Source organism: Euleptes europaea, chromosome 8 (genome assembly GCF_029931775.1).
Source record: "Euleptes europaea isolate rEulEur1 chromosome 8, rEulEur1.hap1, whole genome shotgun sequence".
Classification (NCBI taxonomy): Eukaryota; Metazoa; Chordata; class Lepidosauria; order Squamata; family Sphaerodactylidae; genus Euleptes; species Euleptes europaea.
The window spans coordinates 62,957,371-62,980,496 of NC_079319.1; the positions used below are offsets into that span (position 1 = coordinate 62,957,371).

A 23,126-nucleotide genomic window follows, 5' to 3' on the forward strand; every position below is an offset into this window, starting at 1 on the left:
TCCAGTATCTGTTAACTGAAGATCACAAAAAGCAAAAATACAAAAATACAAAAAAAAAAAGACATAGAGAACGTTGTCTACTATCTTTTGGAGGGTGATTAACTGTTATGCTGTTGTGTCAATACTAGAAGTGTCCAAGCCAAGATGGGGAGCTATAGTGTTTGTTGCTGAATGACAATTTAGATAAAGTGAGTATTTCAGAACCGTGGTAGAATGGAATACAGTCATCCCAGGGCATCAGCTCTATAGACAGGACAAGGAGAGACATGTTGCTTTATATATCAAAGAGGGCATAGAAACATATAAGCTAGAAAACATTAGGGTGACGAACTCTCCAACTGAGTCATTATGGGTGGAGATTCTAGGCCTAGTGTGGGTGGTACTTTCACCCTCCTGAGGGTGAACACGAGATAGAGAAGGGAATAAGGGAAGTGACTAAAACAGATAATGTTGTGATACTGGGTGACTTCAACTGTCCTCACATTGACAGATAAACAAATGTTAAAGTCATGCTTTAGAAATGAGGTTCCTCAAAATCATAAACAACCATGTAAAGTTTATCACAGAACCAGCCAGAGGGGAGGTGATCTTGCACTTAGTTCTGAGCAGGGTTCAAGACCTAGTGCAAGAGATAGATGTTATTGTATCAATTGGGAACAGTGAACACAGTGCTGTTAAATTAAACATTCATGTCAGTGGAAGGATCCCCCTAAATGTCAGAATGGTAACATTTGATTTCAAAAGAGGGAGCTTCACAAAAATCAGGAGATTAGTTAGAGTAACTGGTTGGCCCCAGTATGAGATAGAATTCTGGACTAGATAGACCACAGCCCAGGTCCAGCAGGGCTCTTCTTGCATTATTAGGACTTTACATAGAGCAGGGGTGTTGAACTCATTTGTGAGGAGAGCCAGATCTAACATCAATGTCTCTTGGTTGGGTCGAAGATGGGTGGCCTCCGAAGATGGGCCACCATAGAAACCAATAGGTAGACCTGGTCTCCATGGGAGTCTCAGTCAGAAAGCCAGGTCTACTACCATGCATACCAATGGGTAGTCGTGGCCTCTAGGCAGAGACGGTCCCCCCCCCCCACGGAGGGTTTCAGTCGGGAGGCCAGGTCTACCCATTAGTTTGCATGGCAGTAGACCTGGCCTCCTGACTGAAACCCTCCCCCCTATAGAGGCCAGGTCAATGGGCATAGAAACCAATGAGTAAACCTGGCCTCTGGGGGGGGAGGAGTAAGTCCCCATCAGGAGGCCAGGTCTACCACCATGCAAGCAGCGGCCTGGCAGCACCCAGGAGAGTGGGTGGTGGTGGCGGGGAAGGCGCTCCTGGCCCAGCGGAGCCAGGATCGCCCAGTAAAGTGTGGTGGGGATGGCTGGGAAGGCGTTCCTGGCCCGGCAGGGCCAGGATCGCCCGGGAAATGGGGGGATGGCGGGGAAGGCGCTCCTGGCCCGGCGGGGCCAGGATCGCCCGAGAAATTGGGGGGATGGCAAGGAAGGCACTCCTGGCCTGGCAGGGCCAGGATCGCCCGGGAGAGTGGGGGGGGGTGGCGGGGGGGCCGGGCTTGGCTTGAGGGCTGGTGAGGAGCCCTCCGGGGGCTGGATCTGGCCCACAGGCCGCCAGTTTGACACCCCTGACATAGAGAGCTGACAGTCCAATCATGTACAGCCTAAAAAGGAAGAGGTACTATGTATCTAAGGAATAGCGAGAAGGATTTTTTCTGGTGCTCTCAAAATATGAAGTGAGGTGTATTAGAAAACAAGTTTATAAATATTTATCGTATGGAAAAGGACATAAATGGAAGGTTCTCAATATTTTATATAATCAGTTTCATTATTTCCTGAATCACTGAAGTAATTGTGATCAAGAACTGTGTATGTGTGTTTTGTGTGTATGTTTGTGTGTTTTTAAATACGGGATGCAGTAGAGATTTATTTTGTGTGATCACGGTATTTTCTATTATAAGTTATATGTGGCTGTTTAAAGATTCAATTTCCCTATTTTTTCCCAGAAGCCAGAACACCTCGTTACGCATGTGTTATGTTCCTCCACAATGTTATCCTCATAAGAGGATGTCCAGCAAGTGTGATTCTTGCAGCTGCTCATTTGGGGTGTGCAGAAACTGAAGAATCCAGTGCATTCTGCTCATGCTGAAAAAAGCAGCTCCTCTAGTTTAGGGAGTAGAAACTTAGGTAGGCAACCTGGTTGGAAAAGGTTCCATCTGGTTCTGCTGTGTCAGATGGTGGCAGTTCTACCTGTGACTAAGCGCCCTAGCCTGCTGTTCAACTCAGAAGTAGTTACTATATTCTGGACTGCAAATCTGGAAAGAACTTCACCGGACTTTAATAGGATAGTATTATGATGATGACTACTTCCTGTTTAGATGGAGTATTGGCACAATTGCAAAAATAAAATGATGCTATTCTAAAGGTAAAGGTCCCCTGTGCAAGCACCGGGTCATTCCTGACCCATGGGGTGACGTCACATCCAGACGTTTCCTAGGCAGACTTTGTTTACGGGGTGGTTTGCCAGTGCCCTTTACCTTTACAAGCAGTCATCTTCCCTTTACCTCCAGCAAGCTGGGTCCTTGTTTTACCGACCTCGGAAGGATGGAAGGCTGAGTCAACCTTGAGCCAGCTACCTGAAACCGTGTAACCCTAAGGAAATAATCTCAGTACACTGCCACAAATTTGTTCTCTTTTAAATATATTTTCTCCAAGTGTTTCCTTCTCCAAGTATCCTTAGTTTTAAACTTTTAACTTGTCATAACAACATGTACAACAACAAAATTATAAGTTCTGAATACAGTTAGATTTACCGTGAAACTTCACTATACATATCACTTATATCAATGTTAAAAGATTCTGATAAGTGATATGTATAGTGAAGTTTCACGGTAAATCTAACTGTATTCAGAACTTATTTTTTTGTTGTACATGTTGTTATGACAAGTTAAAAGTTTAAAACTAAGAGGATACTTGGAGAAGGAAACACTTGGAGAAAATATATTTAAAAGAGAACAAATTTGTGGCAGTGTACTGAGATTATTTCCTTAGGGTTACACAATTACAAATCAGTACACCTTTTTTATACAGCTACCCATGATGCAGATTTTCTGGAAGAAACTGAATTGGGGAAAAAAAAGCTAATGCTCTAATTTAGCATGTCTATTTTTTATATTTAGTAAGCGTTTTAAAAATGCATCATGTTAATTTTAAGTCTCAATAGCAACAAATATTTGAAGTGAAATATTTAATTAGGAAAAATAAATGTGGTTGAAATATCTTCCCAAAAAAATCAAAGCTTTGCGTAGAAATTATGTCATTGGAATAATGCTTGTAAAAATTTAAAGCCAACATTGCATGTACATTGATTAAAGTTAACATTGGTTAAATTTAAGGGGGAGGGAATACCTTGAGAACTGTCGACACACTAATTTTAGCATGCCCGAACAACTGTGCCTGATGTGCTGTGGACATGATCGTCCACTTATCTATTACAGCTGAATTTAAGTCTTCCACAGAGGTCACTGGGACACCTCAGTGTAATTGTTACTTTCTGTGGCATCACTTGCTTTAGTTCTGTAACAGTATGGCTGTGCGGGTCAAATCAAACTAAAACTAAAATCCTTATTTGTAGGCATTCTCCCACATGGTGGAACAGATATTGTAGTCATCAATCAGGTAAATTCATAACTTCATTTTTTTATTTGGACTACTATATGTGTTTTTATCCTCGCTCTCCCCCATTTACAGATCAATAAAACCTCTGTGCAGTCTTTCAATCAAACTTCAACCTTTGCAATCAAATGTATTCAAATGTATTCTCTGACACAATTCTTAAGGATAATAACCTGAGAAACATTAAATACAACTTTGAAACTGCCAAAGTTGCTAAATATTGTACTGACAAGAGTGGCATCCATTTATTGTCCCTCATTTTATAAAACAATCTTTGGAAATGGAAAATTTTCCATAGAAAAATTAAGCAACATTTCAGAAAATTTTCCACCTCACATCTCCAGCATTATTTTTAAAGTCCTCTTGGAGTCAAAATTTGTGTTTTCTTTTAAATTATGAAATGGAAATAATAAAGGCACTACCCTAAGGTCTTTCAATGCATTGGCTTATTAGCTGAAAAAAAAACTTTCTGGATTTAGATCTTATGAAAAGCACTATTTTTAATAATAGTAACAGCAATATTGGTATGCCATTAATTTTGGACAATAGATTTCATGCAGCCAAATGGAACAGCAGTCTTATCAGCAACAGATGTAGATGGCTTTGTGACCAAAACTGCTTTTTGTATGAGGAAATAACTCCATGGAGTCAACTAGCAAAGTGTAACAATTAGTAATGTTTATACCACGAGGACTGCAGAGTGGCTATTATATCCTATAAAAATAAGTGTGCACTCCCGCAAGAAACAACAAAAAACAAACAAACCATGACACTAGGTCCATTCCCTTTTTACCACTATTACTTTGTTGTATTTACAAAACTTAACTGTATTTCTCTTCCCCATTCGTCTATATTGTACATTTTATGAAAACCATATTGGACCTAACTGCTTGCAAGAGCACACTCACAGATACCATTACGACAGAGCGCAGTGGTGTTAATGCTACAGAATTTCTGTTATCAGTTTGAAGCTATCAAATTATTTTGATCTGAAGGATTTATTTAATTTTAAAAATTGCACTCTGTATAAGGTTTAGTGTGACTTGAGAATACTGTATATCACGTACTGGCTATACATGACGTACTTATTCTGACATTTGTCCACCCTGTTAATAGTTCTTTTAAAAAGAATAGTAGGGAATGTTCATATTATGAAACTTAATGAGCAGAAGTTTTTAAACTTCAAGTTTAACTTTTTAATTTATCGTGCAATCCTAAGGGTCATAGGAGTTTTTTTAAAAAAATTTGGGGCGGGAAGTTGCTCAGGAGGTGGGGTGGCTATGTCATCCCGCAGCACAACGTAAGTACCCCCCTTTGAATTGGGCTTCTCTTCTTCCTTTCTTTGGACTGTAAAGCAGACATGACAAATTTGAGGAAGCTTCTAAAAGTGCTTGCTGTAGTCTGACAGAGGCCAACTTCTTCCTACTATGACTTTTGTCCTTTTAAAGACTGTTTGATAAGTGGAGATTCAGCATTTAAGTTGCGTTTTGCCCATCCTTGCAGCTGTAGGTCATGAAACGCCTGCTGAATGTTTATGACAGATTGCTAAAATATTTCCGCTAGACTTGATAATAGTGAAGTTTCTTATGCTGTATTTATTATAAAGTAATGGGAAAAACAACATTTTGTGCTATGGTCGTTTGAGGTAAATGTTTGCGAATCAAGAAAATTTTACAGGTATAAATGTGAAAATAGTTTTTCAACTAATACATTGAAACAATCACAAAAGAAATGTATTATTGTTTACTCATTAGATGCACAGTAGACTGCAATCTAATCTGATACTCGCTCAGTAGTAATTTGAAACTGGCTTTTAGAACTCTGTGTGGAATGTGTAATTAGAAACACAAATAACAAGCTTTGTCACTAAATGGCACATGCGGTTGTACCCACTCACGCCTACTTTTCTTTCTGATACATGATTGCCAACGTCACATCCTTTTAAAAGCATGTAATTTTCTTCCTGATATATGGCTGCCAATGTCACAGCCTTAAAAAAAACCTGATCTGCAACCAGAAAGCTACTTTGGGTTCCTATTGGGGAAAGAAGTGGGGTATATATGAATAAATAAATAAATAAATAAAACAGACTTCATGTATTTGTTTCATGTTTCTGATCCCACAGAAAACTGAGCAGTTCCATTTTCAAACTTCTGATAATAGGACAGAAAATAGAATTTTAAAAATTAAGGCGTTGGATTTTTTAGATACCCTCAAAATGGCAAAAGTCAACAGTGCATTAAGACAATACATCGCAAAAAAATTGCCTTTGATTATACTTATTTATCCCAAGGGGTGCTAACTAAATGCTATTAGTATAGTCCTCAAAAGAAAGCCATTCCTGTTTTAGAACCAGACTGCATATGTAAGTGACTTTCTACTTTATTAAGCTGGTCGAACCTGATTTGCCACCCTTTGTTAGGATTTGCTCCGTTTGGCTTTTGTCCCTGAAAGCCTGCCAATATGCCAAAGGCCATTTAGTTTAAAAGAGGATGTCGGGACTGTTCCATAATACAGTCATAATCAACTTTACTTTCCCTGCTTACATAAATTTCAAGATTAAGGACTGATTTAAGCTGTCGGCCATGAAAAAAAACATGCTTCAGGAGCTGAGGGATGGGGAAGATATGGCTTGGGGTAATATTGATCCGAGGGGCATGTGTGGGGAAAGGGATAAGATCCCACTCCCTCAGTTGCTTTTGCACTTCACGTGGTCTTCTCTTGAAGCTGGTTTTGTGTGTGTGTGTGTGTGTAAATGAATCAGTGCATTGTGTGAGTGTGTATGTGTGATAGTTTGTGTGTGAGAGAAAGAGAACATGAACATAAGAACGGCCATGCTGGATCAGACCAAGGCCTATCAAGTCCAGCAGTCTGTTCACACAGTGGCCAACCAGGTGCCTCTAGGAAGCCCACAAGCAAGACGACTGAAGCAGCATTGTCCTGCCTGTGTTACACAAGTGTGCGTGAAGTGCCATCAAGTCTCAGCTGACTTCTGGTGACCCCAGGCAAGGGGCTTTCAAGGCAAGTGAGAAGCAGAGGTGGTTTGCCATTGCCTTCCTCTGCAAAGTCTTCTTTGGAGGTCTCCCTTCCAAGTACTGACCCTGCTTAGCTTCTGAGATCTTCTAAGATCTGGCTATACCATGCTGTATTCCCTCCCAGAAAATGCCATAGAATGTCACAATTTTTTTTTTGTGTGGTAAATCTAGTTTTTAGGAATAAAAGGTGGATTGCTATTGAATATGCAGGAAAGATACAATTTTGAAATGCTTATACTTCATGTTACACAATATAAAAAGAGAATCTGTTGATTTTTGGATACATCTGAAAGTTTCATTGTTGTGAGAGCTTTTCACAATAATGTTCATATGTTCTTGACCTGCTATGAATAAGCCACAGATGTGCTATTTTCCCCATTTCTAATGTATATTTTGATAAAATAACTTCGTTAAGCATCATGCTATAGAGGTCCAGTTTTTAAAATAGGCAAACAGATGACAGGATAAATCGTCAAATATGTTTCCCTTGTTGCTATTTTTGTGGCAATCTGATTGTCAATCATTATTCCCCTTTTGCTGTTTACATTGAATATCTCATACTCTACTTTAAATATAATGAGGGCAGATCCACCTTTAAAGACACGGATCAGTTGCTGTCGCATGTAGTTTAGACCAAAGTGAGACTGGGTAAAATAATTACAATGATGTGAATATGGTATCTTTAATAGTGGATTGGGTTGTTTGTTTTCATGCCTTCATATTTCCTGGCCTTTCATGTTCTCTGGTTGAACGCTAGAACCAATGATTGATAGTCTTTGGATTTCAAGATGCTGTAGTGCCCTGGAGCTCGAAGTTTGATTGGCAAAGACATAATTTGCCAGAAATAAAAGAGTAAAGCCAGATTTGTTTTTAAAATCGTGAATTTTAAAAAAAGATCAAAAGAAATAGTCCTTAAAATTTAAATCAGTTCTTAATTTTTAACAAAAAGAAGAAAAAAAGTTGGTTTTTATATTCCAACTTTTTCTACCATTTAAGGGAGACTCAAACCGGCTTACAATCACCTTCCCTTCCCCTCCTCACAACAGACACCCTGTGAGGTAGGTGGGGCTGAGGGAGCTCTAAGAGAGCTGTGACTGGCCCAAGGTTACCCAACCGGCTTCATGTGTAGGAGTGGGGAAACAAATCCAGTTCACCAGATTAGCCTCCACCGCTCATGTGGACGAATGGGGAATCAAACCCGGTTCTCCAGATCAGACTCCACCACTCCAAACCACCACTGTCTACCACTACACCACTCTGGCTCTCAGTAAGGTTTCCTTCTTTTAAAAAATAAACTGGTTGAAAAGAAAACTTGAATGTAATGCCAACACAGCAGAGCTTGTACCTATAATCTCTTGAAACTGAATCCACAGGCTCTATCAAACACTGAGGTAACAGTGCTTCTCAAATCCTATATTCTCACTATCGTTCATGTAGAAATGCTCTGTGAGTTTCCAGGACAGTTTATGATATAGGTGTGAGTAGACGTCTGCTGTTCCAAAGAGAAAAAGTCAGAGTTTCATAGGGTGTGTTCAGAAACTAAAGGTAAATGTTGTTTTTCTTTTTAAGGTAAGAATCAGGGTGTATTGATGGCCATACATAAATATGACACATTATATTGCATGGGTTTCCATTTGTGCCTTAGAAATGACATGTCATCATAGATGTTGGGATTCACTCCCTGCATATAGAAGATGTCATCTTACATCTCACCAAGATAATGCTATATATCCCACACGAATGAATGCACAGTGCCATCCTAAGCCGAGCAGCACCTTCCTAGGGCCATTAAGCTAATGGCCCTAGAAGGGTGTGTTATGGTAGGAAGCGGGGGTGGGTGGGGAATTGTCCCTTTCCTTGCTGGGAAACTACCTTAGACCAAGGGGTCTCTGGAAAATACCCTGGTAACCTGCTGCCACCACTCAGGACCCCCTGAGAACCTGTAGACTGATCCACTGAGACGGTAGTCTTTCAGGGCAGTATTAGAGCAATAACAAAATAGCTTAGAAGCAACCTGGTAGCACCCGTGCCGTCTAGCGCTTGAGGAAGAGATTAAGAAAACTATCCCAGAGAATTAGATTGTACTAAGCAAAGCCAAAAATAAAGTCGAATCCTAAACAGACTTCAACAGACGTAGAAGAGTGTAACTTTGTTCAGAACACATGCCTGGGTGCAAGGCTCTCTGAACAGATTTCAGTATGATTCTGAGTTGACCTGCTTAGGATTGCGCTGTTAGCTAGTAGCTCTTATAACATTGTCTGTATGCTTAGGAACTGCAAGTTTCATTCTAGCACAGGAATAAATTGCTTTATATTCTGTAGTGATTTTGTGTACAAGTTCTACTATTTAACAATGCAGAAATGTTTCATGCATGAAAGACTTTTGTTTTTATCCTGTCAGTTTTATGCCTGGTGGCAAAATGAATCTTGCATCACGTTTTATAAAAAGGGGTAAGAGATACTGTTCATGCTGACAGAGGAGTACAGATTTTCCATTTAAATATATACTTATATCCTGAGTGCTGTGTTTGGAGTTGAATGCTTCTGAAGTTTTGATTGTGTGTGATGTCGATCAGCTGAGAAGTATTCAGAACTTTTATTCTTAACAGATAAGCTTACCAAGCACATGTAACATGTGCTTACCAAGCACATGTAACTTGCATAAATTAATGCATGCACTCCAGTTTATCCCCCCCTCCTTCTGGCCTCTTTGTTGCTTCCCTTTATGTCACAAGGTATATTGTAGCCTTTTTAGTGCAGCGTTCTTGCACTCTGCAAAGTGAAATATACATAGTGCTATGTTAATAGTTATCATACTTAAATAACAGCCCATTCCTGAGGGTGGGGGCTGAATGGGCTTAGGAGGCGGTGTGACACCTATGCCAGCATCCATGCCACTTGTGCTGTGCAAACTGGCATGGACGCTGGTGTAGTGCCACTTATGCTGCCCCCCCCCCCCGACTGCAGCAGCAGCCGCACGGCCCTATGACGCCAGCATAGCCTCCCACCGGTGTCGTCCTGGCGCAAGTTTAGGCAGCTTCCTAACCCCTTTCGATCCGGGAAGGCCCCCTACAGCAACAGTGTTGCCTCGCCACCTTTTTGTTGGCGCAGCATCGCTGTTTGCTATGGGGCTTCCCCCTTTTTTCCTAAATTTTATTTTTTAAAGTCCCTTCTCCCCCCTCCTTCGCAGCAGCTGCAAAACCTCTTTAGGAGGCGCCAAAGCGGCGCAACCGCCACACCGTCCCTGGCCGCTGTGGCTTTGAGGAATGGGCTGTTAATGTACTTCGTGTACGTATCAAATTATGTATACCTCTTTCTCTAGTTGACCAATTTGGGGTTGCTTTACCTCTACCTCTGTCAATGCTGTTTGCCTTTTTTTGGCACCCTAGCAGAACAATCAAAGCTATTTTCTGGGCATATTTTTATTTGTTCGCTGAAGGAAAGAAGAGAATTGGGACCTCCACATTAGCTTTTCAAGGTTAAATACTAAATCAGACTGTTGCAAGGCCAAAGTCAAAGCAAATTAAAACAAGCGAGAGTCTTCTAATTGAAATCAGTGGCTTTGGATCAGAGCTCTAATTGATTAAATGATATTGTCTGTTCAATTAAACAGTCTGGTACTCTGAAGAATATACAAGGTTGTTCTGCAACTAGTCACGTACTAACAGTATGGTTCTAATATAGAAAACTAGGAGCAGTAACTGTGCAAGTATTCCATATTAGATTGTTTGAGAATCACTGTAAGGGTTTTGAAATCAATTTGGTAGTAACTTCTCAAAATTGCGTTTCTTCTAAATAAATTGGCTTCCAAAAGATTTACAGTGCAATCTTAAACAGATTTACAGCCTTCTAAGCCCATTGACCTTAATGGACATACACCCTTATAACTCTGTTTAGGTTTGCACTAGCATTGGTGAGGATTTGGACACAGGATTCAACAGTAGGTTTTAACTACATTTTAAATCTCAGAGTTTCAGTGCAAGAGGTAGAGGTTTTGCTGTCTGTTGCTTATCCCAGTGTTAATCCTTCACCATATACCAGTTAAATGCTTGTCAGTATGACGGGCTCAACTTTTTCCTTCCTGAAAGTGAATGGTTTTTTACTGACTTGTGTGTCCAAAGGTGACTGCAATTGGTGAGGGTCACAAATGTAAAAAAAAATTAGCTGCACGCTCAGTCTCTTTCTTATCTCCCCTCGCTTGCACACTTTACTCTTCTATTTCCTGTTTAGTTCTAACCATAATTTGCTATATCATATGAATAAGAGAACTGTAGCTTGTGCTTGACCTCTGAACCAGAATCAGAAACCATGGTGTGAATAGATTTTTATTCTGATTTGGATCTGAAGCTGTAATCATTTCTTGCTGATTTGGGGTTAGATTATGCCAAATATTGCCACTGATGGAACGGGGTGTATTTTTTTTTTGCCAGTTCCAACCATCCCTGCAGACATTTGACTGCTTTCAGGCAATTATTGGGAATTCTTGGTCACTTGGGGGACAGAATTTCAGGGGGCATTTTTGGCCTGCAAGCAGGAGAGGAAAGGTAAGAAAGCCCTTCAATCAATCAGCAGTAATTTTTGTTGGGATCCAGGCTTTGGCCATTACAACTCTGGTTAGCATTAAACACAAAATATAACTAGAAAGTGGAGTGGAGGGCAGAAAAGGAGGGAAGACATGAACCTCAGGAATAATTACTTAGCGAAATGATGATGAATACAATGAGGAATATAAATAAATTTACAAAAGAAACATTTCATATGAGTTAACAATAAAAAATACTAATTTTGATAGAATTGCTTGTTAACCGTCCTTTTAAGTTTATACTTCGTTATACATCTCTTAAGTACCTTCCTTTTCATAGAACGTGCCTTATATGTTATTTGTTTGCTTGTTTACAGGATATGGGTCTTGAAGTTAAGTGAGACTGGATAAGACACATCAATGAAGCCGTTTCTGAACTATATGTTTTAGGGGCAGAACTCCAAAAGTGTCAAGCAACCAGACTTTCATGATGAAGAAAATTAGTCTGAAGACCATTCGTAAGTCTTTTAATTTAAATAAAAGCAAAGATGATAGTGACTTTGTTGTGGTTACGCAACCATCGCTAAGTGATTTTGGAAAAGACGACTCCTTGTTTGGTAGCTGCTATGGTAAAGATTTGGCTAGCTGTGACGTCAACAGCGAAGATGAAAAAGGTGGCAAAAACCGCTCAAAGAGTGAAAGCTTAATGGGTACTTTGAAACGAAGACTTTCAGCAAAGCAGAAGCAGAAGGGCAAAGGCAGCACACCTTCTGTTAGCTCAGCTGATGATGACACATTTTCTTCCTCCTCTGCCCCGATAAACTTCAAAGATGTGAGAGCTCAAAGACCTCTTCGATCCACCTCCCTCCGTAATCACCATTATAGTCCAACTCCATGGCCCCTCCGTCCAACAAACTCAGAAGAGACATGCATAAAAATGGAAGTGAAAGTAAAGGCCTTGGTTCATTCCTCAAATCCAAGCCCTGCACTGAATGGTGTTCGCAAAGATTTCCACGACTTGCAGTCAGACAGTGCGTTCCAGGAACAAAACAATGCATTAAAAAGTACAGAATCTCAAAATGGAGACTTGCATCTTCATATTGATGAACATGTGCCTGTAGTTATTGGACTTATGCCTCAGGACTACATTCAGTATACTGTGCCTTTAGATGAGGGAATGTATCCTTTGGAAGGATCACAAAGTTACTGTTTGGATAGTTCTTCGCCCATGGAGGTGTCGACAGTCTCTTCTCAAATGGGTGGGAGTGCATTTCATGAAGAAGAGGGGACAGTGGGTCAAGATGTAGTAGTTGCTCCGGATATCTTTGTGGACCAGGCAGTGAGCGGCTTGTTGATTGGTACCACAGGAGTCATGCTGCAAAGTCCAAGAGTGAGTCACAGTGATGTTCCTCCACTCTCTCCGTTGCTACCTCCAATACAGAATAATCACATCCAAAGGAACTATAATGGCCTAAGTGGCACAGATGTCCATGTGGCTGAAAGTATGCGCTGTCATTTGAATTTCGACCCTAACACCGCACCTGGAGTTGGAAGAGTGTATGATTCTGTACAAAACAGTGGTCCCATGGTTGTGACTAGCCTCACGGAAGAACTGAAAAAACTTGCAAGGCAAGGATGGTACTGGGGCCCTATTACACGATGGGAAGCAGAAGGCAAACTGGCCAATGTACCCGATGGTTCGTTTCTTGTACGGGACAGCTCTGATGACCGCTATCTTTTAAGTCTGAGCTTTCGCTCCCATGGTAAAACTCTTCATACTAGAATTGAGCATTCAAATGGTAGATTTAGCTTTTACGAACAGCCAGATGTGGAGGGACATACTTCTATAGTCGATCTAATTGAACATTCGATCAGGGACTCTGAAAATGGAGCATTTTGCTATTCAAGGTCTCGGTTGCCTGGATCTACGACATACCCAGTCAGACTGACCAATCCAGTGTCTCGGTTTATGCAGGTGCGCTCTTTGCAGTATCTGTGCCGCTTTGTTATACGTCAGTATACCAGAATAGATCTGATTCAAAAACTGCCGTTGCCAAACAAAATGAAGGATTATTTACAAGAAAAGCACTACTGAAGGCTATGGGAACCTTGCATCTTGCACTTTGGGAACAAAATATTAAAGGAGAGATACTGAAAAATCGTTTACAAACTTTAATTGCTATCTTTTGCTGCCATAATTTCATTTTTTTGTGCATAAAGAAGGGTAATGCATTTTTATTTGTTTAATGGGTGATCTGGTTTTTTTAAAATGATGATCTCAAGGTTTTTTTAAAGAGTGAAATTAATAATCTTTCACTCATCTTGCAAAATAAATCACAATGTGAAGTATAAAACGTTTCTTAAAATTCCCCATCTCCTTTGCTGCTAATCCACTGTGATTTTTATGCATTCAAAGCACATTTCATGTGTTTTCAACCATAAGTTAAAGTTGAAACTTGATGAAATATGTTTTGTCAACTTCAAATGGCCTGCTTTGTTGTTGTTGTTTTTTAAATTAAAAAAGTGTGGATAAAACATGCTGGTATAAGAAAGTAGAGAATTTAGATGAATGCTAAAAATTATTTTCCAGTACCCTAATCAAAACCCATGAATTTAACTGTGGGCTGAAGGGAATGTGTGATACAAGACAGTTATGCAACGTAATCATTTGAAAGCCTCCTTTCTCCTAAACAGTTTCAAAGATTGTAGATATTATTTTGTTTTTGTTTTTAACTATTTCATTTTTTCCTAGTTTTAAAAATGGCCTTTCAAAACAGTGTTGGAAAAATAGATAATTGACATTTTCATGTTAGTATTTTGTATTTTAGACAAAGGCTAAATGTAAATTAAGACCATTGGTAAAAATGATTCTCTGTAGAGACTATAATTTGGACTAAGTTTAGTAACACACAGAAAGCAAAATGAGAGCGTTTCAATATCGTAAGTTTCCCTTATCTCATGTAGTACTACAGAATTATCACATGATCTAGCCATGTTAAGTGTTCAGGTTCTATTGATATAATCGGGAGTGTTTCGCTCACATTCAAATCAGTGGAACTTAGAAATTCTTCAATTTGGATCATGTCCTTAGTTTTAAATGTATTTCTCCTTTGCATCTTTTAGCATTCATTTTAATCTGTGGAGGTGGAAAAATTATCCCTAATTATGCTTTCTGAAAACATTGCATGTTTTAAAATTAGGGATGGATTGATTGTATTGTCGCATAATCACCATAGGAAATGTTTCAGCATGTTACCAGTTTTCATTTCTGTATTACTCATATTTAAGGGGGAAAAAAGAAATTTAGTTCCATTTGCAGTATTTGTATACCTGGCACATGAAAATCTACTAGAAGCTTCTCCTGTATGACCCATTAGGATTTCCACAGACACATAGACTGCAATCCTGAAGGGGGGGGGGGCGAATCGGCATAGTAGCCAGTGTGACCCTGTGTCAGCATAAGTGCCCATTTATCCTGGGATAAGAAGCACTTACCCTGGCAGTGAGGGGCATTCATGCCGGCCCTGGGACGCCATGCCGCTGCATGGGCCTCTGCCGCCAGGGCTGCCTCCTGGCATTCCAGTGGTGCAAGTCCCTGCGTTGGCGTCCTAGGAGACATTCTGGGGGGCAGAGCTACTTTTAGGCAGCATCCTAACCCCTTTCGCTCCGGGAATGCCCCCTCCAGTTGCAGCATTGCTACTCCACCTTTTTTTGGGCGGCGTAGCCTCGCTTTTTTAATTGGGGCATTTTCCCCATGTTACATTTTAAATTGTTTTAATTTCACTTTCGGTGGCTGGGAAGCCTCTCTGGAGGTGCCATGGCTGCGCCGCTCCCGGCTGCCACACATCCACCCCCCCTTCAGGAATGGGCTGCCTGATGTGTTGTTGTGTATCTTTCATTTCAGTGGGGTTTATGCAGGAAATGTTTCCAGTGGATTTTTCCCATTCGAAATTAGAAGGGCTATTGCCAGGGCTATTTCATACATTGGCCCCAATTCAGAGTATGTTGGTTGTGCTTGAGTCCCTTTGAAATTAACAGGACAAGTTAGTGATGACTAATTTAAGCACCATTGGTTACAATGGGACTAGAGTGCAAGAGTTTTTCTAGACTGAGGCCGTTACAGTTGGTGTTTTTAGGAGTTGTTTCCATGCTAAAAATCGGGATGGGGGGGTGAACTGCTTCAGGATTGCTCTTGCGATTCAAAATCTTTTTGAGTAGGAAGGTGAATTCAGAAATTTCTGAAGGAAATGTACAATTTGGGCGTGTGGTTTTTAGGTTCCAGAATTTGTTGTGCCATTTTCATCTTTATCTTATTTTTTTCTTTTTAAAAGATATAGTAAATATTTTCCACATTTTCCATTTCCACATCTAAACCATTTGAATAGGGTTCTATTTCGTTGTTGTTCAGTTAAATTCAGTTCATTCAAGGGATGATGAATTTTTTTTGGGGGGGGGTCTTTATTTTTGGATAATTTTCTCCTCCTTGTTCTACCGAACCTTTTTGTCTCTGAATGATTTTGTAATATTAAGTACAGTGTTGCTGCAAGGTGCTACATTGGCACTACATCCTGGGTTGCCTGAATCAATATGCTAAACTTCTATTTTTTTAAAATTTATTTTTAGATCATAGTGTTTAAAAAGAATATTGGAGGCCTAGCATGTCTGTTGCTGTGGGAGATATAGGCGGAAGTGTCTCTCTTGCCCAGTTAAAATTAATTTTGAAACAAAAAAAGATGGAGATGTATTCTTAAATTTCTGAGCAAAATATATAAGCGTATGTGTGCATCGTTCTTCGGCTCTGCTATTCTGCTTTTTATGCAAACTCTTTGCTTTCTGATTTCCCTCCCCCCAAAGTAAGACTACAGATTTTATACATAAAAGGCACAATAATATACTATGGTACAGTGTTTTAAGTCTGTCTGAGAGGAAGAAAAAGAAAATCATTTTTATACAATAGGAGACATGCTTTGGGATAAAACCCTTGTACTGTAACTTCCTTGGGGGAAAAAATTCTCCTCCAGGAGCAGAAAGGAACAGTATGGTTGGGGAGAAAAGCCCTCTAGAAGTAAAATGTATTATGGCAAAGATGTAAAATAAAAATTTTCCCAGTGTTCAGCGATCCTAAATGATTAGGGGTTCCTTATACATTACAGTTCTTTCCATATAAGTTTAAAAAAATTAGACCTCCAGTATTCCTGTCGTATCAGAGTGCTGAAATAGTTATCAATGAATTGGCATTCTGCATTTCTGCTTGTGTCTTCTTATAAGCAGTTGTTAACACCAGCGTACACCGGTACACCAGCTGAATATAAGTTTTCTTGGGATGACTGTCCAATCCTTGCACGGTTCACCCCAGTGCTTTCCTTCCTCCCTTGCAGTGATAGCAAAGTGCTGCAAGTACATCTGCCTTCCATTGCACAACCTGGCAGAGTCAGCAGAAGTCAGCCTGATGATGGCAACACGTGGCCATGTCATCTGTCCCAGGGAAGCGAAAGATGTCCCTCTTCTCTTGCGTGTGACTTTCCCACAGCCAGTGCCTCCTGTCTCAGCCGGTACAGTAAGCCAGTGCCAAACATTCACCCTGATTTACCCAACAAACAAGCAGCGGCAAATAAAAGTAGCCGCATGCGACTACCGCCTGTGTTTGGAGCTGACAGAACCCTTTGGCTGGAAATGCACCAACTCTGCCCAGAGCAGATGTATTCTCCTTTGCCGTTGGTAGCCTTTGGGCATTGCTCTGTGGTGGAGGACTGCAGCATTACCGCAGATGGTGAAGTGATGGTATCTCTTTACTCTGCTCTGGTTAGACCTCACCTAGAGTATTGTGTTCAATTTTGGGCACCACAATTTAGAAAGGTGTAGACAAGCTGGAACATGTCCAGAGGAGGGCAACAAAGATGGTGAGGGGTCTGGAGACCAAGTCCTATGAGGAAAGGTTGAAGGAGCTGGGTATGTTTAGCCTGAAGAGAAGACTGAAAGGGGATATGATAACCATCTTCAAGTACTTGAAGGGCTGTCATATAGAGGATGGTGCCAAGTTGTTTTCTGTTGCCCCAGAAGGTCGGACCAGAACCAACGGGTTAAAATTAAATCAATAGAGTTTCCATCTAGACATTAGGAAGAATTTTCTAACAGTTAGAGCAGTACCTCGGTGGAACAGGCTTCCTCGGGAGGTGGTAAGCTCTCCTTCCCTGGAGGTTTTTAAGCAGAGGCTAGATGGCCATCTGTCAGCAATGCTGATTCTATAACCTTAGGCAGTTCATGAGAGGGAGGGCATCTTGGCCATCTTCTGGGCATAGAGTAGGGGTCACTGTGTGTGTGGGGGGGAGGTAGTTGTGAAATTCCTGCATTGTGCAGGGGGTTGGACTAGATGACCCTGGTGGTCCCTTCCAACTCTATGATTCTATGATATGCTTCCTGTTGCATTTGTTCTGGAAATTCCCGAGGGGAATGGCTAGTTTAAAAAGAGGCAGGAAAACCAAGGAGATGTAGCCCAGTACGGTACGGGTTGGAAGTTCTCTTAGTTGTCTGGTGTGGCAGTAATCCACTAACAAAACCCTGTATCTGTAGTATCTCTTTCCCAGAGCCTATTCCCCTTAGTGAGCTGAGAAAGGGTCCCTTTTCCTCCCAATCTCTGCCTGTCACTCCGCAGGATTTGTTTCACACCAGCTTAGGCATGACTGAACCCTTAGGTTCTCAGAATCATACACAGCCACTGATCACGCAGGTTATCAATATCAGCATCCTTTCCTTTCCTCAGAACAGAGGAATATTTCTTAGCTCTGCCCACTCCCTATCTCTGAGCTTCTCTCAAAGATTAACCCTTTGTCCGTCACATCTGGCTTTAAACCTTTGCCAAACTTTAGCCTAATTCATGTGTTACAGTGAACTCATGTACGTCCTGCACGTAAGTGCATGCATCTGTTTGTTAGAAAGAGCCAACACATGTTCACTTTGCAGCTGAAACCAGGGATCAGTACCTGGATAAATGTGGATTTTATATAACCTGTTCAGCTGTACAGACATTGAATGTAACATTAGAATTAACACATTTAAAAAAAAAAACCAGGTGGACACTGTACACAGATCATATGTACATTCACTAACTTGTGAATGGGACTAGGGAGAGGCACTAGCAGCTTCTTTGTCAATACAGGCTTTTATTTCTAATTCGGAGTAGATGCGGCTTTCCTGAGTTAAGATCCCTTTGTTGCATTCTGAAAAAAGACTGCTGAATGAATACATTGAAAACACTTTTGAAATTCCTTCCTGGCTCCATTGCTTGAATTTTGTGAAAAGTTCATATTTTGTCGCCATACTGATATATATTACACTAAGCCACATTTTTTGGGTATTTGATGGCAGTAGAAATGGGAAGGAAATCATGCAATAGGGCAGTACCATGAAGTGCTAGAAAGTGGAATCCCTTCCCTGAATTGCTTGTTGCCACATGACACTATTGCCAGTAGACGACTTTATGCAAGCTTGTTAAGCGGAGTCACACTGTAATAGCATTTGACATATAGTTTCTCAGATCAACAGTTAATACAAGCAAGTAGTATAACAAAAGAGACACCCTCAAGTTAAAGACAAACTAATCAGTTCAGCTGAACAGTAAGTCTTGTAACTCTATGCAGGTCATTTACTTAAGTTTTATTACCACTCTCTGAACTAATCCCATTGATTACATGTTAAGGTTTATGTGCTAGTGGAAGAGGCTTTTTAGTCAGCAGAAGGAGCACAATTTAAAGAACCTTAGCATTGATATAATACTTACGGTTGACTTTTGTCAAATTAACTATCACGTCTGTGCTAGCATAATTTATTTAATTATTACTTTAAGTTTGGTTTCTAGAGAAAAGCGGGATATAAATATTTTAAATAAATTCAGTAAACTGAATTACAGGAAATGCCACTGTAGACCATCTGATGGAAATTCAGTGGTATGAAATTAGGTAAAGGTAGTCCCCTGTGCAAGCACCGGATCAATACTGACCCATGGGGTGATGTCATATCATGACGTTTGCTAGGCAGACTTTGTTTACTGGGTGGCTTGCCATAGCCTTCCCCAGTCGTCTACAACAGTGGTCTTCAACCTTTTTTGCTCCATCCCCCCCCTTTCACCATTGTTCAGAATACAATTCCCCCCTTCCCAAAATAGTCTATCTCAAAAGGTACATTCCAAATAATATGCACTTTGCTGAATAGTGGTCCCAATTTCCCCCCCCCCTCGGAACCCTAAAATCCCCCCCTCGGAACTCTAAACCCCCCCGGGGGGGATTCCCTCCTTGTTGAGAACTCCTGGTCTACAATTTACCCCCAGCAAGCTGGGTATGAAATTAGCTTTTTACAAAATGAACAATAACACAGAACAAAAAGGTTGCTTTTTTAGGCCTCTGAGTTACATTCAGCAAACCAATAATAGTAAGCCTGAAAACATTATACTTGAGAGTGTCCCTTTAGAAGAAAGCATATCAAAATTGACCTCAGCAGGTGGGTATATGTGGCTACACATTCGCTACACTTCGCCCCAAAAACCTCCTCCCAGTGGCAAAGAGGGACCTGGCAACCCTAACAATCCAAGCCAATGGTAGCTGAGCTTTCTGCTTCTTTCTAGTTCCCAAGATGTCATCTGGTTAAATCTCTGGAAGGATTGCTCCCTTTCCTAGCCTAAGATACTGCATTAGGCTACAACTGTGCGGGAGCTGGCGCCCACAGTGTGTACCTGTATTGCTCTTTCTTTAGGTGGATAGGTTGACCCATGATCTAAATATGTTCTGTCTCAACTTTAGTATTTAAAAAATGAGGCTTTGCCTAATTTCTTTTCCCCTTTGCTACAGCAAGAGGATGTTCATACACTATTTTAGTGCTTTTCCTCTGATACTTTTTACAGGACAAAAAATAGTTTGTGAATTAGAGATTTTCAAATTGTATCATTGAGATAGAAATCATTTGCTTTTTAAGTGGACTGCGCAGTTACCATATTTATCAATATAATGCAGTACCAGTTCTGGTATATACAGTCTATTGGCAACCAGCAACTTTGCATTTTCCATCCTCCAACTGTGGATAACTTCTTCAAATGTTTCCCAGCATTGGTTTTAAATCCCTTGTGTGACCATAGCACCAAAGTCTTTGTTATTTTTTCCTTGTTTCTTATTTTTCAAGCTTCTCCTCCCCCTCCATGCATACTTCCCTTTTCTGCACTTTCTTCCAGCAAATACACAGAAACATACAGGCATACTTGCTGAGCAAATGTCCTCCCAGGTCCCACAGTTTTACATAAAGTTGCCTAAAGTCACTTGAGAATCCAAGCAATTTTTCTCATGATTCTGGACCATGGACACAATGTCGTACAGGATACAGAGTAATGGTGGTTGCATTTCCAAGGATTATAGTTTCACAAGCAGAGCCTGAAATGAGTTATGGAGGTCATTCTATAACTCTGGGAAATATATATAACCAGGCTTTCAGTCCAGTTCTTTGACACTGTAAAGGAAAAAAAAATCCTTTCTTTGTCAAAATCCTACTTACACTTTCTTAGGGCGGCCATGTGACAACATCTGTAATTCCATCTCTGGGGACCAAGATAGGGCCTGCCCTTCATCGAAGGCAAGGATCACATTGACAGTCAGTAACTGTCAGAGCTTCTGGCCTTGAATAGTTATATGGAAAACAAAGTTTTGGCAAATGTGGGAATTCACAGGGAGTTTGGAGCATCTAGATATGGGGCAAGCTCCTCCACATTTGCTAAATCTTGGGGAAAGTGCTGAAACCAGAAAGCATCTCCAATATTTTTTGTTTGTTTCTTGTTGGTATTTCTTGTCACAAAAGAGCAAGTCTAGCAAACCCAGAGTTGATGTTTCTTTGTGTTTTTTTTTTAAAGTAGCCCCAGATATCTTTAATATTCATGTCAAGGTGCTCTTCACCATTTGAACACTTACTGCTGAGCTTCACAAAACATACAGTTTTTCTTACGGTTCATTTCTTAACGTGTAAATACTGGAACTATAAATGAAACCAAAATACCAGCAATATATTGACTGTGAATTTCCAGCAAGGAAGGGTTTTCAGATACATAACTGAAATTCTAAGCTAAAATATGGTTATATCAGCTATTGCTACTGTTATGTCTTTGAATACTTAAAAAAAAAACGAACACATTGTTTAACAAAAAATGGGATAATTCTTAAAATGACAAAATACTGTAGAGTTTGCTGGATTTGGAAAATGGCCCAAACTCTCTATGCCAATACTGGGGGGAGGGGGATTCTTACAGAATTTTGTATTGTTACATATTGGATTAAAGAATTTTTATAGTGGTGATGGAGTGCCATGAAATTAATACTTAAAATCCAGATTGCTGTAGTTTACACTTTTCTGTATGTTTCCAACGGAGTGTGCGCTCTTTGTACTAAGCACACAACTAAACAAATTATCCAAAGTCCATTGATTTTAAATGTGTTTTGGTTTGTTAAAAAAAGATTATAGTAATTTCTTGCACATTTTTTTGAAAAAAAATTGTATAAGGATTTATGTATCTACTTCTAGATACAGTGTGTAAATAAAAATTTCATTCACAAAAGGATCTGTGGTATGCATTTTTGAGAAACTATGATAATCATCCAGTAAGATTCAAGAGATAGGTTGGTGTTTGTATTCCACAAAAAGTATTTAAACAATGTCTGATTTGGTCATTTCTGTCTTTTCTTTGTTCAGGGCATTTTTGCTGCATTTTTTGTAAATGGTGGGGGGAAAACTCATTTAATGAATTCTTAACTTCACACATATCCGTATAGAGCAGTGGTTCTCATCCTTTTTTGCTCCATTCCCCCCTTTCACCATTGCTCAGAATATAATTCCCCCCTTCCCAAAATAGTCTATCTCAAAAGGTGCATTCCAAATAATATGCTGAATAGTGGTCCTAATCCCCCCCTGGAACCCTAAAATTCCCCCGGGGGGGGAATTCCCCCCTTGTTGAGAACCCCTGATATAGAGCCTATGCAGAAATGGGTATGATCAAAAATTAGTACAAAGCAGCAGAGCTAAGCAGCTGTCACAGAAGCATCTGGCAGTAATAAGCCAAAAACCAAATCTACAGTTGGTTTGGGAGGTTTTCCTAGAGAAGCTTTAAGCTGCTCCGAGTTGCCCACACTTACACCAGAAGAGCCCCTTTGTTGTGATGTGGATGGACTGGAGATGGCAACTGCAGAGAATGTTGCAGCAAGCACTTCGGTATGTCTCCGTTCCGAGTTCTGCAATACAGTGCTGTTGGATCATTGCGTATGCTATGTTTTTCCTTCAAAACTTCTGAAGTTACAAAATAATAAATAAAAAACAGCGTAGTTAACATAATGTTCTTTGCTGCATCAGCGTGGTGTATTGGTTAAGAGTGAGGGTTAGAGCAGTGAACCCTAATCTGGAGAGCTGGGTGTGATTCCCCACTCCTCCATGTGAGCGGCGGATGCTAATCTGGTGAACTGGGTTGGCTTCCCCACTCCTACACATGAAGCCAGCTGGGTGACCTTGGGCTAGTCACAGCTCTCTTAGAACTCCCTCAACCCCACCTACCTTACAGGGTGTCTGTGTGGGGAAGGGAAGGTGAGTGTAAGCCAGTTTGATTCTTCCTTAAGTAGTAGAGAGAGTCAGCAGATAAAAACCAACTCTTCTTCATCAGTGGTGCAAACAAATTCAATTGCTTCTTACTGCATCAATACCTTGGTTCTTGTAGACAAGTACTATGAATGGCAGTGGCTCTGTGTCCCAGACCTCCTGCCAAAGGTAAGTAGAAATACTCAGTTCAGTCCTTGACATATATTCTGCCTCTTCCCAAAAAGTAGTCTCCTTGTTACTTTTCACCATGTAGGATGACTGAGATCTTCTCTCCAT

General features: G+C 40.4%; 1 protein-coding gene across 1 annotated transcript; it reads left to right on the top strand.

Moving 5' to 3' along the window:
• The first annotated feature begins 11,671 nt into the window (after positions 1–11,671).
• Positions 11,672–13,478, top strand: SOCS6 (suppressor of cytokine signaling 6). The gene has a single exon (XM_056854353.1). The coding sequence runs from the start codon at positions 11,725–11,727 to the stop codon at positions 13,330–13,332; it is 1,608 nt and encodes a 535-aa protein (XP_056710331.1). The 5' UTR covers positions 11,672–11,724; the 3' UTR covers positions 13,333–13,478.
• Positions 13,479–23,126: the final 9,648 nt, after the last annotated feature.

Excerpts from the sequence above, each read along its gene's own strand:
- SOCS6 (XM_056854353.1), top strand. The coding sequence starts at position 11,725 with ATGATGAAGAAAATTAGTCTGAAGACCATTCGTAAGTCTTTTAATTTA.